The 22,898-nt window shown below is 38.2% G+C and overlaps 1 protein-coding gene across 2 annotated transcripts in view; it reads right to left on the bottom strand.

The window, feature by feature from the left end:
* Positions 1-22,898, bottom strand: part of PLS1 (plastin 1) — an 82,170-nt gene that overhangs the window by 36,059 nt on the left and 23,213 nt on the right. For both annotated transcript variants that reach the window (XM_042458963.1, XM_042458964.1), the window contains exons 2-5: positions 10,758-10,863; positions 5,462-5,625; positions 3,335-3,464; positions 1,570-1,702 (exon numbers count right to left, since the gene is read on the bottom strand). In XM_042458963.1, coding sequence (XP_042314897.1) covers positions 1,570-1,702; positions 3,335-3,464; positions 5,462-5,625; positions 10,758-10,824 — 494 coding nt within the window. In that variant the 5' untranslated portion in view covers positions 10,825-10,863. The remainder of the gene's footprint in view (positions 1-1,569; positions 1,703-3,334; positions 3,465-5,461; positions 5,626-10,757; positions 10,864-22,898) is intronic.

Raw genomic sequence — 22,898 nt, 5'->3', positions numbered from 1 at the left:
GCCCTAAGCGATCCAAAGTACAGATGGGATATGCAAGTTCTACACTGAAATATTTGAGAAGCCTCAAAGCCAAGTAAAATATTCAGAAATGTTGTATGGTAATCTCTCTCCACATCTGGCCTAGATCACCTTGGGAAACTGTATGTTTGGATGCTCTTTAAAAAAAAGGATATGGAAATCTCAAACACTAGGAAAATGTCTGGCATTTTTCCATTTAATAAATTCTGATTGTATCATTTAGAAATACAACACATGGAATTTGGGCCTTTTACTTAAAAAATAGAATTACACCAATTTTATAAATGGAAATACTAAGGTGACTACCATAACAAAATATTTGTTAAGGTGACCACCATAACAAGACTGTTTGCAAATTATGACTTGGAAGGTGTTGGTAAGGCATTGGCAAGCATTAATTTGAAGTTCATACATGAACTCCACACATCTAACTCATAACTAAAGAATGTAGGTTATATTGAAGAATCAGTCTTTTCATAACCCAGATGTTAAATCTAAATGTGCAGCAAAAATGCCACCCAAATTTGAGAACCTAAGAATCTTGCTGAATGAGAAAAAAGTTCAAGAACCTGCTTCTCACACTGGTTTCCTAGATACCTAGAAGCACAGTATAAACACAACCAGAGTTTCATCATTTTGTCTTTCAAAAACTAATATTCAGTTGAATGGTTGGTTCTAAATTGTGAGGTTCATCTATGAATTCATCTATTCATCCTTTAATGTATTGTAAATACTGAATTTTACCATGTCTTACATAAAGCAGCAATTTACAAAAAATGTAGGTATTCCAAACACAACCTCCTTGATGCACAGGAACTTGGCTCCTGTATCTCTCATGTGTGTAAAGGCTAACATAGCCAGCATGTTCAACACATGATGTGTATACACTTATGCATGCAAATATTTTTGACACTGGAAGTGCACATATAAATACAGGAGAGATAAATACCAGAGATCCAGAAATCACATGGACTTCTTAATTATTACTAAACACCACTCCTAATAGCAAATGATGGTGGTGAGTGCCCATGGCTATGTAGCTGAAATGAGGCTAATAAGAGAGAGAAAACAAGTATCAACCCGGATGTTTGCAGAAGTACAAAGCAAAACAAATTCTAAGGGGGCAACCTTCCCCAAACACAGCCCAATTAGCACTAAGCATGCTCTCTGGTCAAGGCATGCTGAATATCTGTTGTATGGAAGAACAGAAAAAGGTTGACTACTTTGCAGGGAAAGCTAGTAAGAACAGTGAACAATGGTACCCTGCTTTCCAGGAGGAAGGATGCATTCTTAACATTTTTTGCAGGTTTCACTTGTTATACTTGATTATCGAGTATCTCAGAATGAAGAACCTACATGTTTTATTTCCTATTAATGTCAATTAAAGAATTAATAAGTTTAAGACTCCTACTGAAATCAGTGGGACTTAATAGTGCTTGAATTTGGGTGGCTCATTCCCCATGTGTTTCAAAATGGCAACTCACTGGTCAGTTTGCTTTTCTAGTTAACTATTTTTATTTATTTATTTTAGAAAATGAACATTAAACATACCAAAGGAGGATACCATCAGCAAGTGACTTAAAAAGGCTATCATCTGATGGATTCATAGGGAGAAGATGTTTGCAGTCAGGGTCGTCTTGAAGAGCTTTATTTATCCAGTTAACAAAAGCAACCTTTTCTTCCTCTGACAAAGAAATAAAAACAAACACAACAGAAAAGTTTAACTTTATGTAAAAGCTTGAACATTTGTCGCAAAATATAATTACAGAACCAGAAAGGGATCAGTGGATCACAACAAATCCAATCCTTTTCTTCTGAAACAATTCTCCTAGCCTGTTCTTCTCTTGAACTAATGGCTAAGAATGTTTTCCTGGTGTTTTTAGGTCCAGGCTTTCCTACTGAGAATTGTAAAGGCTCCTCTATCTACAAGCAGAAAGATGGGAATCACAATCACAAGGTGACAAAATGGGAATGAAGAAAGAAATGCCTCTTATGCATTCCTTATGTATATGAAAGAGGACATTGTAATGCACAATATAAATCTAGTTGTCTAAAAGTAGCACAAGAACTATTATTTCTTCCTCTTCTTGTACTGAAACAAACAAATATAGCTACCTCTTCTAAAAGAGGAAAGGAGATATTCTTTATGCATTCCTTATTTACTTTGCTTATCTCCTGGGCATGTAATATTTGACCAACAGACAAGAGGAGAGGATGCACAAAACATCGGCAGCTAAGGGAAGAAAAACAATTTTGGAAGAAAGGACTCCTTTTCTCCCTACATCACTAGGATCCTCCTATCCAAGCTAAGTTTTCCCTGATGGCAAGTTGGGGGCAATCAGGATTCTCCATAGACAGAGCATACTCAATTCTTTCACTAGTTCTGTGTCAATAACATTCGGACAGGATTCCAGAGAACCATGATGTTTATGTGAGGTCTTTTCTATGGGAAGCCCAATAGCGGCAGCCAAGTACCCCTGAAAGTTCTGAACTTTCCCTCGGACACACTGCAGAAATACTGTACTGGGAATGTCTTAGGGCACAATCAGTTTATGTTGGACAACTGTGAAGCCTAGGCTGTGTCCGAACTACAGAAATAACCCAGCTTGACACCATTTTAATTGCTGTGGCTCAGTGCTATGGAATTCTACGAACTGAAGCTTGTTGTGCCACTAGAGTTCTCTGATTGAGAGGAATAAAAGTCTCACAAAGTACAGTTACCAGCATTTCATAGAACTGAACCATGACAGTTAAAGTATTGTCAACCTGGATTATTTCTGCAGTGCAGATGCAGCCTTAGCAAGCTTTGTCAGTGCCCTGCTTATCCTAAGTACCTTCCAGAGATCAAATCTCCACTCAGCCATGGAAACCCACTGGTTGACCTTGGGCAAGCCATGCTCTATCAGGCCCAGAGGAAAGCAATAGCAAACCTCTGAACAAATTTTGCTGTGAAAATCCCATGATAGGTTTTCTATAGGGACACCATAAATTGCAAGTGATTTGAAGATACACAACAACAAAAATAACAATGTATACATGTATGTCTGAATTTTAGATTCTAAAGAATATTTATCAAGAATTAAGACTATAATCGTTTTTTGTAAAGTGTCTTTTCTCATTTTATCATAATTTTATCTCCATTGTTTGTTCTAGTAAACATGTTACATTTGCCATGTAAGACAGTAAGCAATCTTGAGAGAATCCAGAAGCCAAAATTCAAATTTTTTAGATGTAGCAATGTTCTTGTCACAAATGTAACTGTAAAAAATTTTTTTAACAGATCATTTTTTTTTAAAACAAATAACCAATTATTTACCTGAGTAAGAATGCTGGGTCCCTTCACTAGAAATTGCTGATGTTCCTCCAATTGCAGTAATTCCCTTTTTTTTGTTTATGGATTTTCGGAATGATTTGCTAATATCTTTACTCTTCAGTTCCTGAATAACCTGGAACAAAAGAGAGAAATATATCTGCATGTTAGAACGAACAGGGATATGTTACACATAATACTAATATAGAAACACTCATTTATGCAATAGCCTAGTGTTAAACTGTGCACCCTCCCATCCTTTTCTATCTCACCCAAATAATCAATTATTCCAACCACTAGATATTAAAATCTGTATTGCAATATGACCTAACTGTAAGAAAGAAAAGCAAAGTAAAAGAAGGAATGGGCAAATAACAAGGAAGAAAAGGATAGACGGATGAATGGTACATTTAAATTAGGAAAGAATGTAGATACATGTCAATAATATAACAATATTAAATTGGAAAACTAAATCTTTTCAAAAATACAAGTAGATGACATCTATTATGCTAACACATGATTTCCTTTAGAGTTTGTTCCCTCTTTTGTTTTGTTTTTTTAAATGCAAATAATTTGAGGACATTTCACATTGTTAATATCACTAGACTGAACCCACATAATAACCAATCAACTATGCCGCCATTGAGCCTTTTTCTCTTTCAGACATTACCAAAGATCGCTAATTACAGACTGTAAGTATATTTTTCCACCATCCCATATAATTATCATCGCTCTTCCTGTTTGGAAAAAGATGAGATACTTTGGATAGCTCTATCTTCTATTAAGCTACATTACTAGTTCATTATTATTCTTTAAAATATATGACATCTAAAGTGCTTTTAGATTCTAAAGATCAGCTCAGAGCTACTTCCAGATGAGTTTTTTTTAACATGCAAATACTCTGTCTCATTCATGAAATTTTATGGGAGGCCCAGGTGTCTGGTGTCTGTAAACTGTATCTCTCTTACATTTTTATACTGCTTTTCCCCATTTTTTCTTTCTACAAAAAATCCAGTTGAGAATGAATATTTAGTTTGAGTTTGTGCTAGTTTGTCACTGCCAATTATGACATGAGTAGAACTGAATGTGATGGCAACAAGAAAACCATCTTGGATACAGGAAGGAAAGCAAGAAAAAGGTAGAGCTAATAGAAGGAAGCCCTTCTCAATGGCTGTACACACACTCTGGAATTCCCCTCCTAGTCTGAGTCTGCACTGCCGAAATAATCCAGTTTGACATCACTTTAATGACCATGGCTACCTGCCATGGAATCCTAGGATTTGGAGTTTGTTGGGGCACCAGAGCTCTATGACAGATAATGCTAAATGTCTCACAAAATTACAAATCTCAGGATTCCATCGCATTATGCCATGGCAGTTAAAATGGTGTCAGATTGGACTATTTTTGCAGTGTAGATGCAGTCCTAGAAAGGGTCAGCTGGTTTATTCCATGGTGTTGTTCCAGCAGCAGGTGAAGAATTTGTTTTATTTTATTCTGACAGGCCTTTAGGAACTGACTTTGGGGAGATACGAGATCTTAATAATGTGCTAGGTTGTCAACATAAAGCCCTATATAATGAGTTTCCTGAGACTGCTGCTTTTAGTGCACAGCTGTGACCCTGTTCCCACTGCATGTTTCAACTGCACTTAAGAATTCACTGAAATTTAAGATGGCCTTGACATCACAAATTTACTGTGATGTGAGCTTTGATACCTAAGAAACTATTTTACGAAATGGATTTGATTAAAGGATATTCTATTTGATCTTTGAAAGTTTAAGCATTTAAATTATTACTTTTAGGGCATATGGACACAGGCTCCCTGTGTAGCTCACAACACTCAGCAGCACTGCTGAACACCAGTGCAGGAGCTGGATTCCTATAGCCATTCTTTTACTAATATGGCAGAGAAATCAGTTCTTTTACTGCTCACATTCATGGTGTACAGATACATTACATGAAGATATCAACATTACACAGAGGTGTGTTTATACAAAAGAAAACTTATATAAGAGAAAGCTAGAACAATAAGCTTTGGAAAGTACAATTTTGTAAGGACCTCTTCACTTATAACCTAATAGTACTAAACAGTTCACTCTCAATAAACATAGAGCTTGAGAGAATAATACACTTACTGAGACAAATTCTTCAAAGTTGATTTTGCCATCCTTGTTGTTATCTGTCACTGCTATAATTTTTTCTACAATTTCTCGGACTTTATAACCAGGTAAAGGAAGGCTTGCTTCTTTGAAAAGATCTTGAAGTTCATAATCACTGACATATCCGCTATTGTCAATATCTGTAAATATAACATGTTACCAACTTAATACTGTATTGTAATAGTTTTCCACATTCCTTAAAAATATGGCAGAAATAATTTGGGACTAGAATCCCCCGAATCCCCCAGGCAGCATGGCCACAGATTCTGGGAATTCTAGTCCAAAGGACTCGGTTACTTAATATTCAGTTATCACACTCCTCTAGTAAACATTTATCATCAAAGAAATATGTAAGACAATAAATCGGACAGAGTCCATAACCACCCCCACCCCTCCTCCTGGAAATGTTCGGTCCTAAAAAAACCTCTGCTAAAATCTAAATACCAGGAACATGAGACGGTTCATTAAAGTGACTCTTTCCACAAACATAATGTCCTCTGCAATATTCTGCCTTTGTGTCTTTTCTCAACATCATTCTGTTTGCTCCAAATGTAGTCATGTCTGAAGTAAACTTAGATGAAGAAACCATAAATTCCCTTTCACACAAACCAATAATCTTCATAGTCCCTACTTTCAAGCTCCTATAAGTAAATAGTACAGATGGCATGGCTGAGAGGACCTTAGATGCCCACCACCACACTCCAATCTTGGCATCGCAGCTATCTTCACCAGGGAAGAATAGAAAGTTCCTTTCCCTTGTGCTGAGGAGCTTCAGCCCTCCTGGTGCCAGATAAAATCAACAGCTCTCTAATCCTACAGGTTAGTTGTGTACGGACAATGGTAGGTTGAACCTTAGTTGACTCCCATAGCTTTTGTGAGGCTTATGGGAGGTCAAATCTGTAGTATCTTGCTTACATAGTCTGAATACATTGCTCTCTGAAAATTTGATGAATGGACAGCAGTTGTGCTGCCTGTTTTATGAATCTATTTGTTTCCATAATATTCTGCTTACACATTTGTTTTTTACATAAAATGGCTGCTTTAGAAAGACACAATAACCTTACAACTCTTTCTTATGCTAAGAAAACTGTTTCTTGTAATGCTGCCCCATGACTATTCAAATTGATGTCAGCGTATAATTACATATAATATAAACAAAAGTTGTTTGTGGCATCTTGTCTTGAAGATTACCAAGAATCACATATCTGACTTTGAAAATTATAACATTAAGCACATTGGCCATGAACCAAGAAGCTGCACATGGTGTTCCGTACATGCGCAAATTTTTTTCTTCCACCCGCAGCATGGAAATACCCAAAAGTTCCAAGAACATTAGCACCCCTTAAGATGCAAGATAGTGCTACTAGAAGGCAGTACCACTCATTTCCTATGGGCATATTGCAAAACTTTGGGTTCAGGGCCCTGACCATTCAAAAAGGAGGGGGACAAAAAAAAAATTTCTAGAATCTTTAAGGCACATACGGTTTGTTCATACAGCAGCAATTTATGGCATTCTTGGACTGAGACATGAAGGACTTAGCTATGATGCAGAATTAGTTCTGCGCTGCTGCCTGACTCTCTCACCATACTGCTACTGAACTCAGAAGACTGTATTAAGATATGGGGGCTGTATATATTCTATAGTGCAAGCACAGCTGGTGAGCTCTCATTATTTGAGTCTGAGTTCTGGCACATTTCACATTTCTAGTTACAATCATCTATTTGTGTACAGGAGATATAAGGCAGTATTTGAACTGTACATAACTTTATTAATATGTCACCTGATATAAAGTCAGTTTCCTATCAAGCACTACTTGTGTTTTAAAAAGTCACTTCTTTTTAATTAAGAAATGTATTTGTGCTTAACTAGAACATTTCTCCCACAACCCCACACCCTGAATATACAGAAGCTACAACCTTATCAGTGGCACAATTTGGCTTCCAGACAGATAGGCACTTAATCACCTGAATTTGCTATTAGAAGGAAGGACAACACATTTTTCTGAACCAATGATCACTGATGGCAGTTTTGGATTTTTCCATCTTAGGTTTCTGTGCCTCTGTCTAGAAATACCTTTGGGTAGGTTAGTGTTCTATACTGACAATGAATAGCTGGAAATTTCAGTAAAGTAGAAAATAATCTTCCTATGTAACACATTATCTCTAGCTAGTTCCCTATGCTCAGCTTTCATTCAAGTATATGCTTTCAGAGACAATGAAAAAATAATAAATTATTGCTTGCTGTCTACTAGCTTTGCAAATGCCCCTCAAAGACTAGTGGGAAAAGATATCAGGGGCATACAGAAGTCAGAAAATTGAGCCCCCAAACATACAAAGATGCCTCAACACCGATTTTTTAAAAGTGTTCAGGTGACAGGGAAAGAATCATTATAACCTTAACTGCACATTTCCTGCTGAGTATAACACATTAAATGAAGTTATTTATTAACAGTACTTTCTACAACAGAAGTCATTGTAACAAAGTTCAGCTCCCTTGAATTGTTCACAAAGAGCAATATGGGGCAGGGGCTAAATTATCTATCCACTAATGACTAACTGATTTAAAATACAGATTTTTGGTCCAGTTACAAATATTTCAGGATATTAATTTCAGGTGTTTTTAAAATATGTTTTAATTCTATGATTTGTACGTTAACGTAGCAGCAAATTGCTGACAAGGCATGAGAGTGAAACCATGGAATCAAAAATATTGGCAAGCTGCTTTTGTAGTCCAAGAATAATGATATGACAATGTACAAAGATACAAGGGTTACTATCATTCCAGAAAAATGCCTTAACTGTTATACTATACTGACAAATTCTAACATCAACAAACTATTATGCTATATTGAGGAATTCTATTGTCAACGTATTAAGTAAATATAATTAATTACATAAGCAATTTTCTTCTACCAGCTGTCAAACTCACCCTGATAAAATTACTATAACAACATTTAAGAGAAGCCAAAAGCCAGCAAGGTATTTCTTATAAGTTACAACAAAAGTTCTGGAAAAATTCAAGTTCCCTCCCCCCCCAGGTATGCATTTACCACATTTCAGACATGTGAACACCCTTTTAAAAAAATACAGAAAATGCACCATTAACTGTGTGGACAGTGTAATTATATGGCTTAGTCAGGAGAAGACATCAAAGTTGTATCTGTATGGTGTGAGGAGCTTCCTGCATCTGTCCTTCTCTTGTCAAATATAGACAGTTAATTTTCTAGTTTTAGAACAGATGTTGTTTTTGCTGTGTGCCTTCAAGTCATCTCCGATTGATGGCGACCCTAAGGGAAGCTTATTAATAGGCTTTCTGAGGCTGAGTGTGTGTGACTCACCCATGGTCACCCAGTGGGTTGGTGTCCAGAGCTGTAGTCCAATGCTCAAACCACAACACCATGTTGTCTCAGAGCAGGTATTAGAACATAATAAAATCCATCTTATGGAAGGCTTAGAGTTAAACCTTCCATGATAATGACTTTACCAGTCCTAGTCCCAGGAAGGGGATAATGAGGGAGCAAGACAGGCTAGTGGTTACAGCACTAAGGATAGATGAGAATGAACCAAGACGTTCAGTCTCTATATCCAGTCCAGTGCACTGTTCTGTTTTCTTTATTGGAGAACTACAGGTAATCCTTCTAGACAGAAGAAAAGTCCTTCTCTTTTGTTCTTTGACTTCCCACCTGGTCTGCTCCTTTTTTCTCATTAGACTGGCTTATTTGGTAGATATCTGCTTCCTTAGGTCTAGAGCAGAGGTGGGCAAATTGCAGTCTGTGGGCCACATGTGGCCCCACATGGCCATTTTTGTGGCTCCCTGGGCATTCAAAATGTTTAAAATGCCCCCAAATCCACTCTAGGGGGTGTGAGGAGCATTTTCACCATGTTTGGAGGCTCCCTGGAACCCTAGGGGCCAATTTTTAAAAACGGTTACCCCAAACTGTCCTGTAGGAGGTATGGGGCACATTTTCACAATACTCTATCTTGTGTATCCAGGGCAAAAGACCAAGGAGACATGAACAGAACATTACTGCTGATTATTTCCTATAGTTAACAAAAAGCCTCTCCTGGACTTTAAATGTCCCAGGAAGGTTCCAAAACATGATAAAAAAAAAACACCCTGTGCTCCTTAGGCACATTTATTTATTTATTTATTTATTTGTTTGTTTGTTTGTTTATTTACAGGACCAGGTGTGGTGGAGAGGTGCAGCCCTCTCCAAGTTCTCCTCAGGGACTAATGTGCCCCCTTCCTTAGTTGTCCATCCATGGCTAGAGTAAGAGATGTGTTAGAATCTCAGTTCTGATTATATGGATCCAGGTAAGGTGAGACCCAATTTGCCAGGGTTTTCTGGCACTGAAGAAAAATAATATATAGTGACTGTGTCTTTAATACAAGATCTGTTTGCCCAAACACACTAAAACTGGGGAAGAGGCTTGTGAATATATATGTGAACCACAAGGTTCTCAATGCTCTGGAATTAAGTTAGACCTTAGTATGTTGAGCAGAAAGGTCTGTAACTGAATGAAGTTACAAAGGTTCTCTGAGCAGGAACCTGATAAGTATACCATAGCCTTAAGGAAACCCTATCTGCAGTCACCAAAAGGATGACGTTTCGTACTTCAGAATAGATAGCCAAAGAAGGGAAGGGTGCAGTTTAGATTTACTGGATAGAATCCTAATTTGTCAATCAATCAATTTTATTTACGGTCTTCGATCAAAGTATCTCAAACATATATTAAAATTAATATTAACCAGTAAAAGCAAATTTACAAATATACCAGTACATCTACAGTTAAAACACAAATGTTCATATAGACAGGTAGCATCTCACACCAGGATGGAGGGACCTATCTTCTAGCTTCCCATTTCCAACTTTCAACAGTAATTCTGGTCCTTAGTGATCCTAATTTGTAATATTAGTATTATACAAGTTCTGCATTCTTAAATAAGTAGGTAAAAACAGTGAGTTGGCCCTAATGGAGAATGAGAATTTTTGGACCCAATCCAGTGTGTTTAAAATTTTTATCTGTATTTACAAATAATAATAATAATAGGATTGTGAACATGAATCAGTCATTATTTATTTATTTTTAAACAAATATCCTCCCCACCTCCCATGGCTGAACAGGGATTTGAACCCTGGTGACAAGAGTTGTAGTCCAATACTCAAAGCACTGCATTATTCCGGCTCTCAGAGAATGTGTAATCTTCTTTTAACGGTGGTTCTATTTGTCCACTCTCATATAAAGATCAGCAGTGATTCAGCAAACCTACCTATTTTACTAAATGCTTCCTTTAATTCTTCCAGCTCCTCCCGAGAAATTGTTATATTGTTTTCCATCTTCTGATTGCCACACTGGCTGTTTTCACTTCTTTAAGCCTGAAATTACCAACAGAGCACATTACAAAGTATATTACAAAGTACATAAAGGAGAAAGTATACTTCAAAGTATGCTATAGAAACACTCAGGCTATACATAATTTATCTAGATACATATTTTAGCCATCCTATAATCAATATATGATGCCTCAAGGTCAAATACATTATTTTGAGTATTTGTACTCTTTTAAGTATTATGCAAAAGTAATCCTTGTTTCTAGTAGTAGAACCTTTTAATCACATTATAGCCACTTTGCAAGTACTATCTCAAATCTAGAGATAAGATTTTTTTTAACATAGTCCAATGTCTGACAGAATAACAATCTTAAATACAAAACTTTCTAGACAATTTTGTATGTAGAAAAATGACCATTACGATCAATATTCCTATTCCTGAATTTAGTCAATCCTTTACAACTATCCATTTTTATATGATGTCAGCAGCCACCTGATAGCCAGTATCACATGATTTTACTAGCTCAAGCCTTTGTGAAATCACTGAGGCTGAAGATCTCCCAATCTGTAAATTATTTTGTCATATGCTTGGCGTATAAATTTTTACTTGCTACTTTATTGGAACGCTATCCAGAAGAAATCTCTCTGTCTCTCTATAATCCCTCCCTTTTTTTGCCCTGGCTACTGGAATGATCACTACAAAAGTGTAATTGGAGATTAAACTGTCATAATAATGTTCTGAACTGATAACTATTTTATTATCCCCCCCCTTTTGTCTTTTGTTTTGCTGTTTGAGAGGGGTTTTTAGCTTAGTTTTTGCATCCTGTGTCAAAATGCCATACCATTTCTAGTGGTTGTATTTGTAGTGTGATTTTTATTTATGTAACATATATTTTGCAAAGTCCTTTGTATTTCTTTTCCTCATACAAGCCCAGTTTTTTGGAGAAGACATGGACCAGCGGCAGCAGCAGCAGCCTGGCTCACAGCTGAGGAGGAGGGAGAGAGAGAGAGACGCTGGGAGGAAGCTGTGCAGGAGGAGCTCTGCAGAGGGCTTAAAAGACCAGTGTGGACCCCAACTCTAATACCAACATCAGCTTGACAAATATTTAGTTTAAGTTCCTGAACTTTGAGAAATCTGTGTCAAATAAGCAATGGGAAAGAGAAAACGAAGAAAACAGCTAGGTGGGAGCCCAAACTCGCTTCCCCACATGAAACTTCCAAAACAGCCAAGAATCGACGAGTGTTTTGCAGGGAATGGTAATGTAAGAAAATCAAACCCCATTTCTACTGCCAATAGATTTGAAGCTCTGGCAACTGGCTTACAACTAGAGTTAGGTGAGGAGCAGCCTCTGGAGCCCCCCCCCCCCCCCCCCTAGTGCCAGGTTGTTGGAAAACCAAGACGAAGAATTGGGTTCCCCCCACAGTTTGTCAACCCATGCAAGTTGTCTTGATAACAGTCGTAGGGATTATGAAATAAAGTCCAGAAATAATTGGACACTTCCCAGAAATGTTGAGATTCAGAATGGGGAACAACAACATGGGGAGATTCCAACACAACTTATGACTAAATACTGCCTGATTACCACACAAACTGTTATTCTGATATCTGAACAGTTAGCTGAGTTAAAACACAAATTGAACGTGTTAACTGGAGAAATAGAGATGCTGGAGCAAAAGATATCTGCAAGACCTCTTACTAGTCCCCCTTGTACAAGCAATTGTGAATTGGATGTGACCAAGTTAAACAAACATGATCAATTGGGAAACTTAGTAGATAGGACTAAAGGAAATGATATAAACTTAGACTCAAGGAGGTTACTTCAAGAAACAAACAAAATATTGACTGGGATAGCACCTCAAGAAGATCATGTGTACCCCAAGGAGGCCATAAAAAGTAAAAAAACCTTTTTCTGTGAAAGATAACTGTATACTCCGACCGGAAAGGATTGCACTGAGTGTCCATAAGAACAGAGTTAATGATGGTCAGTGGATTTCCAAGAAAGTAATCAAATCCTCCCTGGGAAAACTTCTTCACTGTCAATTAGGGCAGATAGACTTAGACACTGTTGAATGGCTCCCTGGGTCATCAAATTAAACACGAATCCTCCTGTCCTTTAAGCAGTCTACCATCCCTCTGATGCTACTCAGGATGAAGGCTTATTTAGCCCAATATCAAATTTTTCCTATCAGAGTCTTTCATGAAGAAAGAATTAAGCCTTTATTTGCTAGTTCAAGAGCTGCAAAAATGGTAATCCCCCTTGTATTGACAGGGAAGGATTCTGAAGCTGAGAATCAACCCAGTCTGCATCAGATTGAGGATAGTTTCATTGATGCATTTGGTCTACTCTCAAGAGAAGAGCAAGATACCATTTTGCTCCAGTTGGAAAAATTAAAACAGTCTCTAAGGAACACCGTGGTTTCTACAGAGCCTCTGATAGATTTGGGTTCTCCAAATTCGGGTTATAGTGATTTGCTCACACAAATGAAAGAACTGCCTAATCTTCAGCAACCAATGACTAGTGTACGTGTTCCTTTGGGGCAACTAATGGCTCCTGAAACTAGGATGAAGTCACCAACTGACCATATGTCTGAAGAATGTGCTCCAAAGCCATGGTGTGAGAAGGGGGTTGGTCTAGATATAACCCCTCTGAAGAGGATCCTTGCACAAAGACAATCTTCTACTAAGCAGCCCCCAGTAACTGAAGAGAGGACAGTATCACATTGGGCCTGGTCACAGGATGAGACAACAGAGATTCCCAGTTTGACTGGCACCGAGAGTAAAGATCAACTACAACAACATCAACATCGTACCACCTTATCGTCAAAAGGTGATCACTCAATCAACAATTGTGTCTATTTGGGTAGTATTGACAATATTGTGGTAGACAATTTGAGGGAAGATACAGATTCCAATTGACTGAATGTGTCAGTACATCATTTCCCCTCTCCTGATTTAGAACAGTCTGGTAATAAGGATAGTATCCAAATAGTTACATGGAATATTGCCGGTTGGAAAGAAGGTGTGAACACTGACTCAGTGGGTTTTCTTTCTAAATTTGATGTTGTTGCTATTCAGGAAACCTGGTTAACTGCAGAGGATGAACCATTAAAACTCCCGGGCTTTCAATGCTGGGATATTCTTGCCCAAAAATTAAAAAACAAAGGGAGAGCTTCTGGCGGCCTTTGCACTCTTATTAAACAAGATTTGCACTGGCAAGCTGAGATCTTACATAATGGGGATAAATATTCTCATTTCTTAGTTATTAAATTCACATACAAGGTTTTAGAAGTGATATTGATAAATGTATACATTCCACCTATTTCATCTCCTTTCTTTAATACCAATTTGTGGACAAGTTTAGAAGTTCTTATGGATGAACTAATAATCAGATACCCTCGTTTTATAATAATTCTTTTGGGGGACTTTAATGCCAAAGTAGGTCCTTCCCTGCATGATTTTGCTAAAAAGAATAATATACCAAATGAATTCTTTGATAATCATCCTCAATGGTGCTCTAGAGATAACAAATGTAATAGTGCTGGATTGTCCGTGGTTTCTCTAATTTTTAAAGCCAGTCTTCAAATTCTAGGAGGCAAAGATGAAGACGATAGATATATATACCCTTATACTTACCATGCACCTAACTCCAGTAGTGTGTTAGATCTTATCTGTGTTTCAAGAAACAAGGCTGATATGTTTTCTGAGATAGATGTCCACCTAAGAGGGGAAAGTGATCATCAACCTGTGAGTGTAAAATTTCGGGGCTCGTCAGATCGAAGACCAAGTTGTCAGGCAGACAGTTGGATTGTAAATAATCAAGAGGTGAGGTTAAGGTTGATACCACGGCATTAGCAGGGAGCCTTAAACTTGAAGAGATAGATAACTGGGCTAATATAATTCAGTCATCTTCAGCAGAATGGCCATCTGTTACCAATGCATTTACTAATATATGTCAAACACTGAAGTGTCATTTGACAACCAACCATGTGGGTAAAAGTCATCAGAAAGGTTTTTCTCCTTGGTTTGACATAGAATGCAGGTTAATGAAAAAGAAACTGATGTCAGCACTGAGATCTGCACAGCGGAGTACCTCTTGTGAGGTACAAGCTAAAATGCTGTCCCTCAGAAAGGAATACAAAAAACTAATAAAATCAAAGAAACAAAATTATGCCACATCAATGTGGACAGGTTTAGAGTTAGCCGCTAAAAGTCACGACTCAGCTATATTTTGGCATTCTGTCTCAGGAATTCTAAAGGAAAGGAGATTTCCATATGATATCCCTATACCTGCTAAGGAATGGGAAAATTATTTCCAAGGGTTATTTGCTTTAAATAGCTCCACTGAAACCCAGCATTTAAGCGCTGATTCCCTAGCTATCGAATTCCTGCCTCCCTGGCCACCAGTCTCAGAAAAAGAGACTTTGTCTATTATTAATGGGCTAAAAAACAATAAAGCTCCAGGGGAGGATTTTTTACCGGCAGAATTATTTAAACAATTTAGTGAATGGTGGGTGCCTATTCTGACAGGACTCTTCACACATATAAATAATACCTGCCAGGTTCCAATTGGCTGGAAATTGGCAATAGTGGTCCCCATTTATAAAAAGGGGAACAATAAAGACCCCTGTAATTATAGGCCTATCACCTTAATAGACATCGTAGCCAAAATCTATTCTAGGCTCCTTTTGAATAAACTTGAAAGTTGGGTTAATGAAATGGGCATCCTATCTGAAGAACAAGCGGGATTCAGACAAAATCGATCCACCATAGATAATTGTTTTATTTTAAATCACATGATTGCCAAATATCTCAGCAAAGGAAAACATCTATACGCTGCTTTTATCGATCTGTCAGCAGCCTTTGATACTGTGAATAGAGAAATTCTCTGGAGTAAACTGATTGACCTTAAAATAGAACAGAGACTGCTGTTACTAATTAAAGCCCTGTACACTGGTACAGTGGTACCCCGGGATACGAATGCGCCGCCTTACGAAATTTCTGGGTTACGAAAAAAATCCATTTAAAAAAACTGTTCCGGGTTACGAAAAATTTTTTGGTGCTTTTCGGCGCTATTTCGCACGAAATCGCGGCTTTTCCCCATTAGCGCCTATGGCTTTTTCGCCTTACGAAGATTTTCGGGTTACGAAAGCGGCGACGGAACGAATTAATTTCGTAACCCGGGGTACCCCTGTACTTGTCTGAAAGTGAGACTTGGGTTAAATGGAGCCTTATCCAATAGAATTGACACATATAGAGGGGTACGACAAGGGTGCTTACTAGCCCCCTTACTATTTAATTTGTATATAAATGATCTACCAGGATTTTTGAAGGATTCAGCACTCCATATGCCTTGTGTTTTACATACTGCCTGTAACATCTTGCTCTATGCTGATGATATGATAATGTTATCATATTCACAAGTTGGTATACGAAGGCTGTTAAGAAAACTTAGCTGTTATTGCCAGAATAATTCTCTGACCATTAATAAATCTAAGTCAAACATAATGGTTTTTGGTAAAAGACAGCAGAGACACAGATGGCAATTAGAGGGTGAACCAATTGAACAAGTAAAGTCCTTTTCTTATCTTGGTGTAACATTCAACGAGAATGGATCCTGGTCATGCCATCACCATAAAAGCTCACTTAGAACAAAGGCACGTATGAATCTCATTCTTAAACTAAAAGTCAACAAGTACCCAGGCTCCTTAGCCCCAATAATTAATGTATACAAAGCTAAGGTTACACCTATGCTTCTATATGCAGCAGAAGTATGGGGTCTAAATTCCACCGCAGTAGTAGAATTAGCCCAGTCACAACATCTGAGAAGTATCCTAGGAGTAGATAAAAGGACCTCAGCAGCTGCTGTAAGAGCGGAATTAGAAATTTATTCTATCTACTCTCAAGCTAAAATCAGAGTGTTCAATTACTGGTGTAAAATTAATGAAATGGAGCCAAACAGACTCCCTAGATTATGCTTATTAGAACAGTTACACTCTCAATTGCAATCTTCATGGTCCAGGCAACTGTTAAACTTTATAAAGAGCTGTGGCCTCCCTGTAGCTTGTACTATGAATGATCAAGCAAGAAAGGGTGCAAGACAGAGAATTTTGGACATTGCGGCTCAAGAAGACATAGCCACACTCAGTAGGGTAGGCAATTTAAAATGGTTGAGCCAATACAAACGGTCCTTTCAAATGCCATCTTATCTAAAAATACAGATCCCTAAACATCTCAGAGAGGCATTTACCCGAGCAAGATTCGACCAACTTGATACCATGGTAAGACATGGAAGATTCCATGGTATCCCTTATAACGAACGAATTTGTATTTGTGGGGATCATGAAATTGAGGATCTAGCACACATTTTGTTTAGTTGTAATTTGTACCAAGCAGAAAGGGATCAATATCTTCATCCCTATACAGTGGTACCCCGGGATACGAATTACCCAGCTTACGAATTTTTCGGGATACGAAAAAATCCCATAGGGATTTATTGTTTCGGCTTACGAAGGTTTTTTCGGGTTACGAAAAAACCTCGGCGCTATTTCGCCACCGGAGGGCAGCAGAGAGCTATTTTTTTCCATTAGCGCCTATGGCAATTCGGCTTACGAAGGTTTTTCGGGTTACGAAATTAGCCGCGGAACGAATTAATTTCGTAACCCGAGGTACCACTGTATTAAACGAACAATATACTGGGATACCCACATCAGAACATCATACTTTATGAGTGGACAAGATTCAAAAAATCTCTATTGCCACAGCTCGGTTCCTTCATAAAGCATCGCTGTTGAGATCTAGATATGTGGGAATGATTGGTGTTAATTGTAAGGGGGATGAACAGTTTTGACGTATGGCGATGGATATTTTATGTTACTTCTGCCTCCCATTTCAATTCCAATTTTAATTCTGTCTTATTCCCTGTGGTAACTATCTTACATATTACTGTGTAATTGTTAATTATTTTATTTTATCTGTTTACTAGTATATCCTTTAGCACATATTGTATATCTTTTAGATATATATAAGCTGTATACAAGTAGTGCATGTTCTGGTCCTGATGCACGCTTAGGTTATGCATATGTATTTATATTGTATGTATTTATATGTATTTATATTGTATGGAGGTTTATTGCACCTAGTGCACTATATCTACATTTTATATATAGCTGTGTGATACTGCTTTTTTATGTTACTAGTATTTTGAAACGGCCCTTGGGCTACTCAATAAATTGTATTTGTATTTGAGAAGACATGGTAGAGGTAAAGTTATACAATACAATATTTTGGCCGTAAGTAATAAAGGTTTAGCAAATTATAGAGGCTATGTAAACTCATTTCTATATAGCACATATATAGTTCTAGGAAGTCTGCCATGCAGACTGCTGAAGATATCTTATCACCAGACACCTTGAATTTCTGCCAGTGATGACCTCCCCAAATTCCCCACACCTATGCCACCATGAGTCTGCTGCTGGTGAAGAGGGCCTTCCTTTTATGTTCTGTTCTTTCCCACAATCCTGCTCCTAATAGCCTGACAAACAGCAGTACAGTATAGAAACCATCATCATAATTCCTAATAGCTGTGTCACATTCCTCAACAATGGGGATGCTTCCTGCATCAGGAGGAAAGGCAAGGTTAAACACATTACCCCAACAATTCACATTAAAGGTGATGGTCAGATTTTAACCCCCTCCCCCTTCCTGCTACCAATAAGGAAGGAGAAAACCAGATGGCTAGCATGGTGGTTAGGCCCTCCCTCCAGCAATTCTATGCTTGCCTTGAGCATTGTGACTATCTCTCATCAGTCTGGTCCCTCAAGGGATTTTGCAGTGTGCAGGGCCCAGTGTGATTCTCAACCCCAAAAGTTCACCTATCATTGGATGAATGATGGAGCAGAAGCCCCCACAAAATTAGGCTGAGTTAAAGCTGAGCTCCCCTTTGAAATGAGGAGGCAAAACTGGCCCACCAAGACTCCTGTATAATTGATCTCCCTCAGAAATTATCAATCAAAAGTGTACTAAATGATCATGCACACACACATGCACAGACACAAAGATTAAGACAGCTATTTTAGTTAATCCACCCAGAAGTAACTAAGACTACATGCGACCTATACTGTGCACACTTAATTGAGAATAAGCTCTACTGAATACATGAAGGGAACTTCTCTACAGACTCATTATAAGAGCACTTATAGTCAAGGCTGCCTTAATGGCAATAGAAAGGGGGACATAATTTTCCTTCATTCTTATTATGCTGTCAGGCATAATGGCTTGTCTGGAGATTCCAGATCACAGCAGGAGAGCCTCTGTCCTGTAATCAGTGGCCTTAGGGAACATCTATAATCTTTACGCCTTGGTTCACTGAACCAAGGATGGGTTAACATCCAGGAGCAGGCAAACAAGGGAGTCACAGTGTGAAGCATCCATATTTATTATCTGTGTTGGAGCAAAATCTAGAGCGGAAAGAAGTACTACAACATTATTACCCAGTCTGCCCTGAGTAACATCTAAGAACTATCTTATTTTTTCCTGTAATTTTGTTTGTATTCTGCATGTGCAGAATGTGCAGAATATTCTGCATGTGTAAACTGCCAAAGAACCCTGTGGTCAAGCAACATCAGAATGTGGTTAAGATGGAAAAAGTCATTAATAAGGAAGAACAGAAATGCTAGGATAAGCTGAAGCAGTTTGGTTTTGCTTTTTGAACTTTGAACTCAGTTTTCAGCAGGAAGAAGAAGACAAATAGGGCAATCAGAAGGAGAAAGTGGGATATTTTAAAAGTAGGTGTAAAAGTGGGATGACAAAAGCTTAATTGGGACTGTCTCTGACAAATCAGGACAGATGGAAGGTATGCATATGCTCTGCAGCTAGTTTCAATACTTTATGGCATTGGACACTGTTGACTCCAGTCTGAGTGGCTTTGCATGATAGAGGCAGAGGAGAATGACAGTTTTTGTATACTAACATGTTATAGTATGCATAGATATTCATACTAATATGTTATGCATCTTATCCATAGATAACATGTTACGCATAGACCATGAAAGACTATGGGAGACATGAGAGTACCATTTCATCTGATAGTCCTCTTAAGAAATTTGTACTTAGGACAAGAGGCTACTTGAACCAAACATGAAGAAATAGAACAGAACATGGAGAAACAGAATGGTTCCCAATTGCCAAGGGAGTCAGACAAGGCTGCATCCTTTCACCCTACCTTTTCAACTTATATGCAGAACATATTATATGGAAAGCAGGCTTGAACACAGAAGAAGGAGTGAAAGTAGGAGGAAGAATATGAACAATCTAAGATATGCAGATGACACCATAATACTAGCCGAAAACCTCACAGACTTAGAACAATACTAAAGAAAATCACATACAGGCTTACTGTTGAACATAAAGAAAATAATGACTAGGGAGAACGTACACAAATTCAACCTAGACAATGATGAACAACCACCAATAATTTATCTAATCCCCTTTTAAAGCTATCTAAAATGGCAGCCATCACTACGTTTTGTGTCAGTTGATGTTTATCACACTATACTCTTAAAGTGCTACTATTCCACTTTGACTCCTCTAGCTGCCTCCTGTTGCATTCTGGGATTGGCAGTTTTAAGGAGGGGTATTTAGAATACCTGAGAATTCTAAATACTCCTCCTTAAAACTTCCAATCCCAGAATGCAACAGGAGGCAGCTAGAGGACTCAAAGTGGAATGTAGCACTTTAAGAGTATAGTGTGATAAACATCAGTGTGTTCAGCACTGCAGCCACCAAGTATAAAGGAGTATTTCTTTGAATCTGTCTCCCAGCATTCAGTTTAAGTGGATGACTTGGTTCTAGTGTTATGAGAGATGCATAACTTTATACTGCTAGTAGTGTTCACCCACATTCAGAGAACATGGTCTAAAAATATTATTTCCCCTTCCCTCCTCTAGTTCTCGTAGGACATTACCACAAGCTCTATTGTCAGATCAATCATGTTAGTTTTTTAAAAAAAATTAGAAACACACAAGTTTCAAAGCAGCCATTATTGCACATCTTTGCAATTGTGCTACTGGCGGTGGCTGACACTGCACACTCTTCTTGACTGCCCCTTAACCCCGCCTCCCTGCCCCATGCCCTACCCAGCATGCCTTTTGTTTTATTTTTAAATTTTATTTTTACTTTTAATTTTAACTTTTTCATGCAATTGCAGAAAATTTCTGCTACTGTGATTTACGTTTTAAAAAGAAGAAATTAAATTAAAATAAAATAAAATAAAAGGAGTAAGCCTGCTTGAAATAGCATGGGGGAGGAGGGATGAGGCAAAGGAGGACACACTGACAAAATGTGACATTTCACACCTCAAGACTAGTACAATTGGGAGATAATTGACAGGTTTCCCCTCTCAATGAAAAGACACTACACTTATCTTATGCGAGAGGAATCATTTTCAGCCCAGGGGTCAAATTCCAGTTTGGGGTGGTGCTTGGGAGCCTTATTTCACCAGTGGGTGGACAAAGAGGGCAGGACCAGAGATAGGGCAATTACAAGAAAAATGTTTTTACTTTATCATTAATAAGCTAAATACTCTAATTAAAATGCAATTACATTAGAAGTGAGTAATTTTAATCAAATTATATTTGTGTTGAATAGCATTTTAGGTTTATGTTAAAATTTTGTACTAAAACCTTATCAAAATGAAAATGAAAAATTTCACCTGCAATTAAAAAAAAAAAACCACGCCACAATTCCTTATCCTTGTTTTGAGAAAAGACAAAAAGCCTAAGTTAAATCAATAGATTAAGTTAAAAATAAATTATCTCTTTCTGTTAGAAATTATCTAACATAATTGATAATTTAAATGAGTTTAATTAGTTCTATTACTTGGCAGAACCAAAAAAAAAAGAGTATAAACTGCTCAGGAATAAGTCACATTTTAACATCTTCCCAAGCTGCAAGTCAGAACTCCTATGCAACAGCTTCTCAACTTGCAAACCAGAACACTTATGGGCTGCAATTTAACCATATTTGAAAACATGTTTCATTATAATTAATTTTATAAAACAGCAGCAGCGACACTAAGGGCAGTGTGAAGTATGGACTGCACCGGGTGACAAAGGGGGAATGAACACCTGGTGGGGCAGTTGCTTTCCATGCATTCCAAGATCCCACTGAGTGCCCCCTCCACTGGGTCTGGCAGGGCTACTGGCCCTGCCAGGATAGGGGGTGGTAGCAGCAGTGGCAACAATGGTGGCCATGGACTCCTCTCCTTCTAGAAAATGAAATACAGTGGTACCTCGGGATACGAAATACCCAGGTTACGAAATTTTCGGGATACGAAAAAATCCCATAGGAAAACATTGTTCCGGGTTACGAATGTTTTTTCGGGTTACGAAAAAACTTTTGGTGCTTTTTTCGGCTTTTTCGCACGGAATCGCGGCTTTTCCCCATTAGCGCCTATGGCAATTCGGCTTACGAAGGCTTTTCGGGTTACGAACGGTGCCACGGAACGAATTAATTTCGTAACCCGAGGCACCACTGTATGTTTTGGCCATCCTGCTGCCATCACCTCTCTTTCCCACATGGATAGCAGCCTCACCAGGCCAGGAAGGATCTTCCAGCCTTCCAGAAGGGGCTATCTTCAAAGTCTGGCAGAGTGCTGGCCGGGGGGGAAGGAAGTTGTCTCTTACCTGGCCAGCCAGCTGCCCTACCGAACTGGAAAGGGGTCGCTGGGCTCCCTAGTTGGCAGAGGGAGGCAACTGAGAGGTGCCAGGCAACCTGGGGGTGACAGCATGAGTTACAGCAGTAGGATAACAGCAGTCCTAGTGATACCACTGTGAGAGAGTAACAGTTTATAACTGATAAACTAACTTAATACAGTTGATCCTCCATATCCACGGATTTATTATCCACAGCTTGAAAATTTTCCAAAAAAGTATAAATTCCAAATGGCAAACCTTGATTTTTCCATTTTATATAAGCGACATCATTTTACTATGCCTTTGTATTTCATGGGAATTGAGCATCAACAGATTTTGTTATCCACAGAGGGGGGGCTGGGACCCACTGTAGTAATAATTAGCTCATG

The sequence above is a fragment of the Sceloporus undulatus genome, chromosome 3, assembly GCF_019175285.1.
Source record: "Sceloporus undulatus isolate JIND9_A2432 ecotype Alabama chromosome 3, SceUnd_v1.1, whole genome shotgun sequence".
Lineage (NCBI taxonomy): Eukaryota > Metazoa > Chordata > Lepidosauria > Squamata > Phrynosomatidae > Sceloporus > Sceloporus undulatus.
The sequence above is the reverse complement of the archived record's forward strand: the minus strand, read 5'-3'. Positions and strand labels throughout refer to the sequence as shown.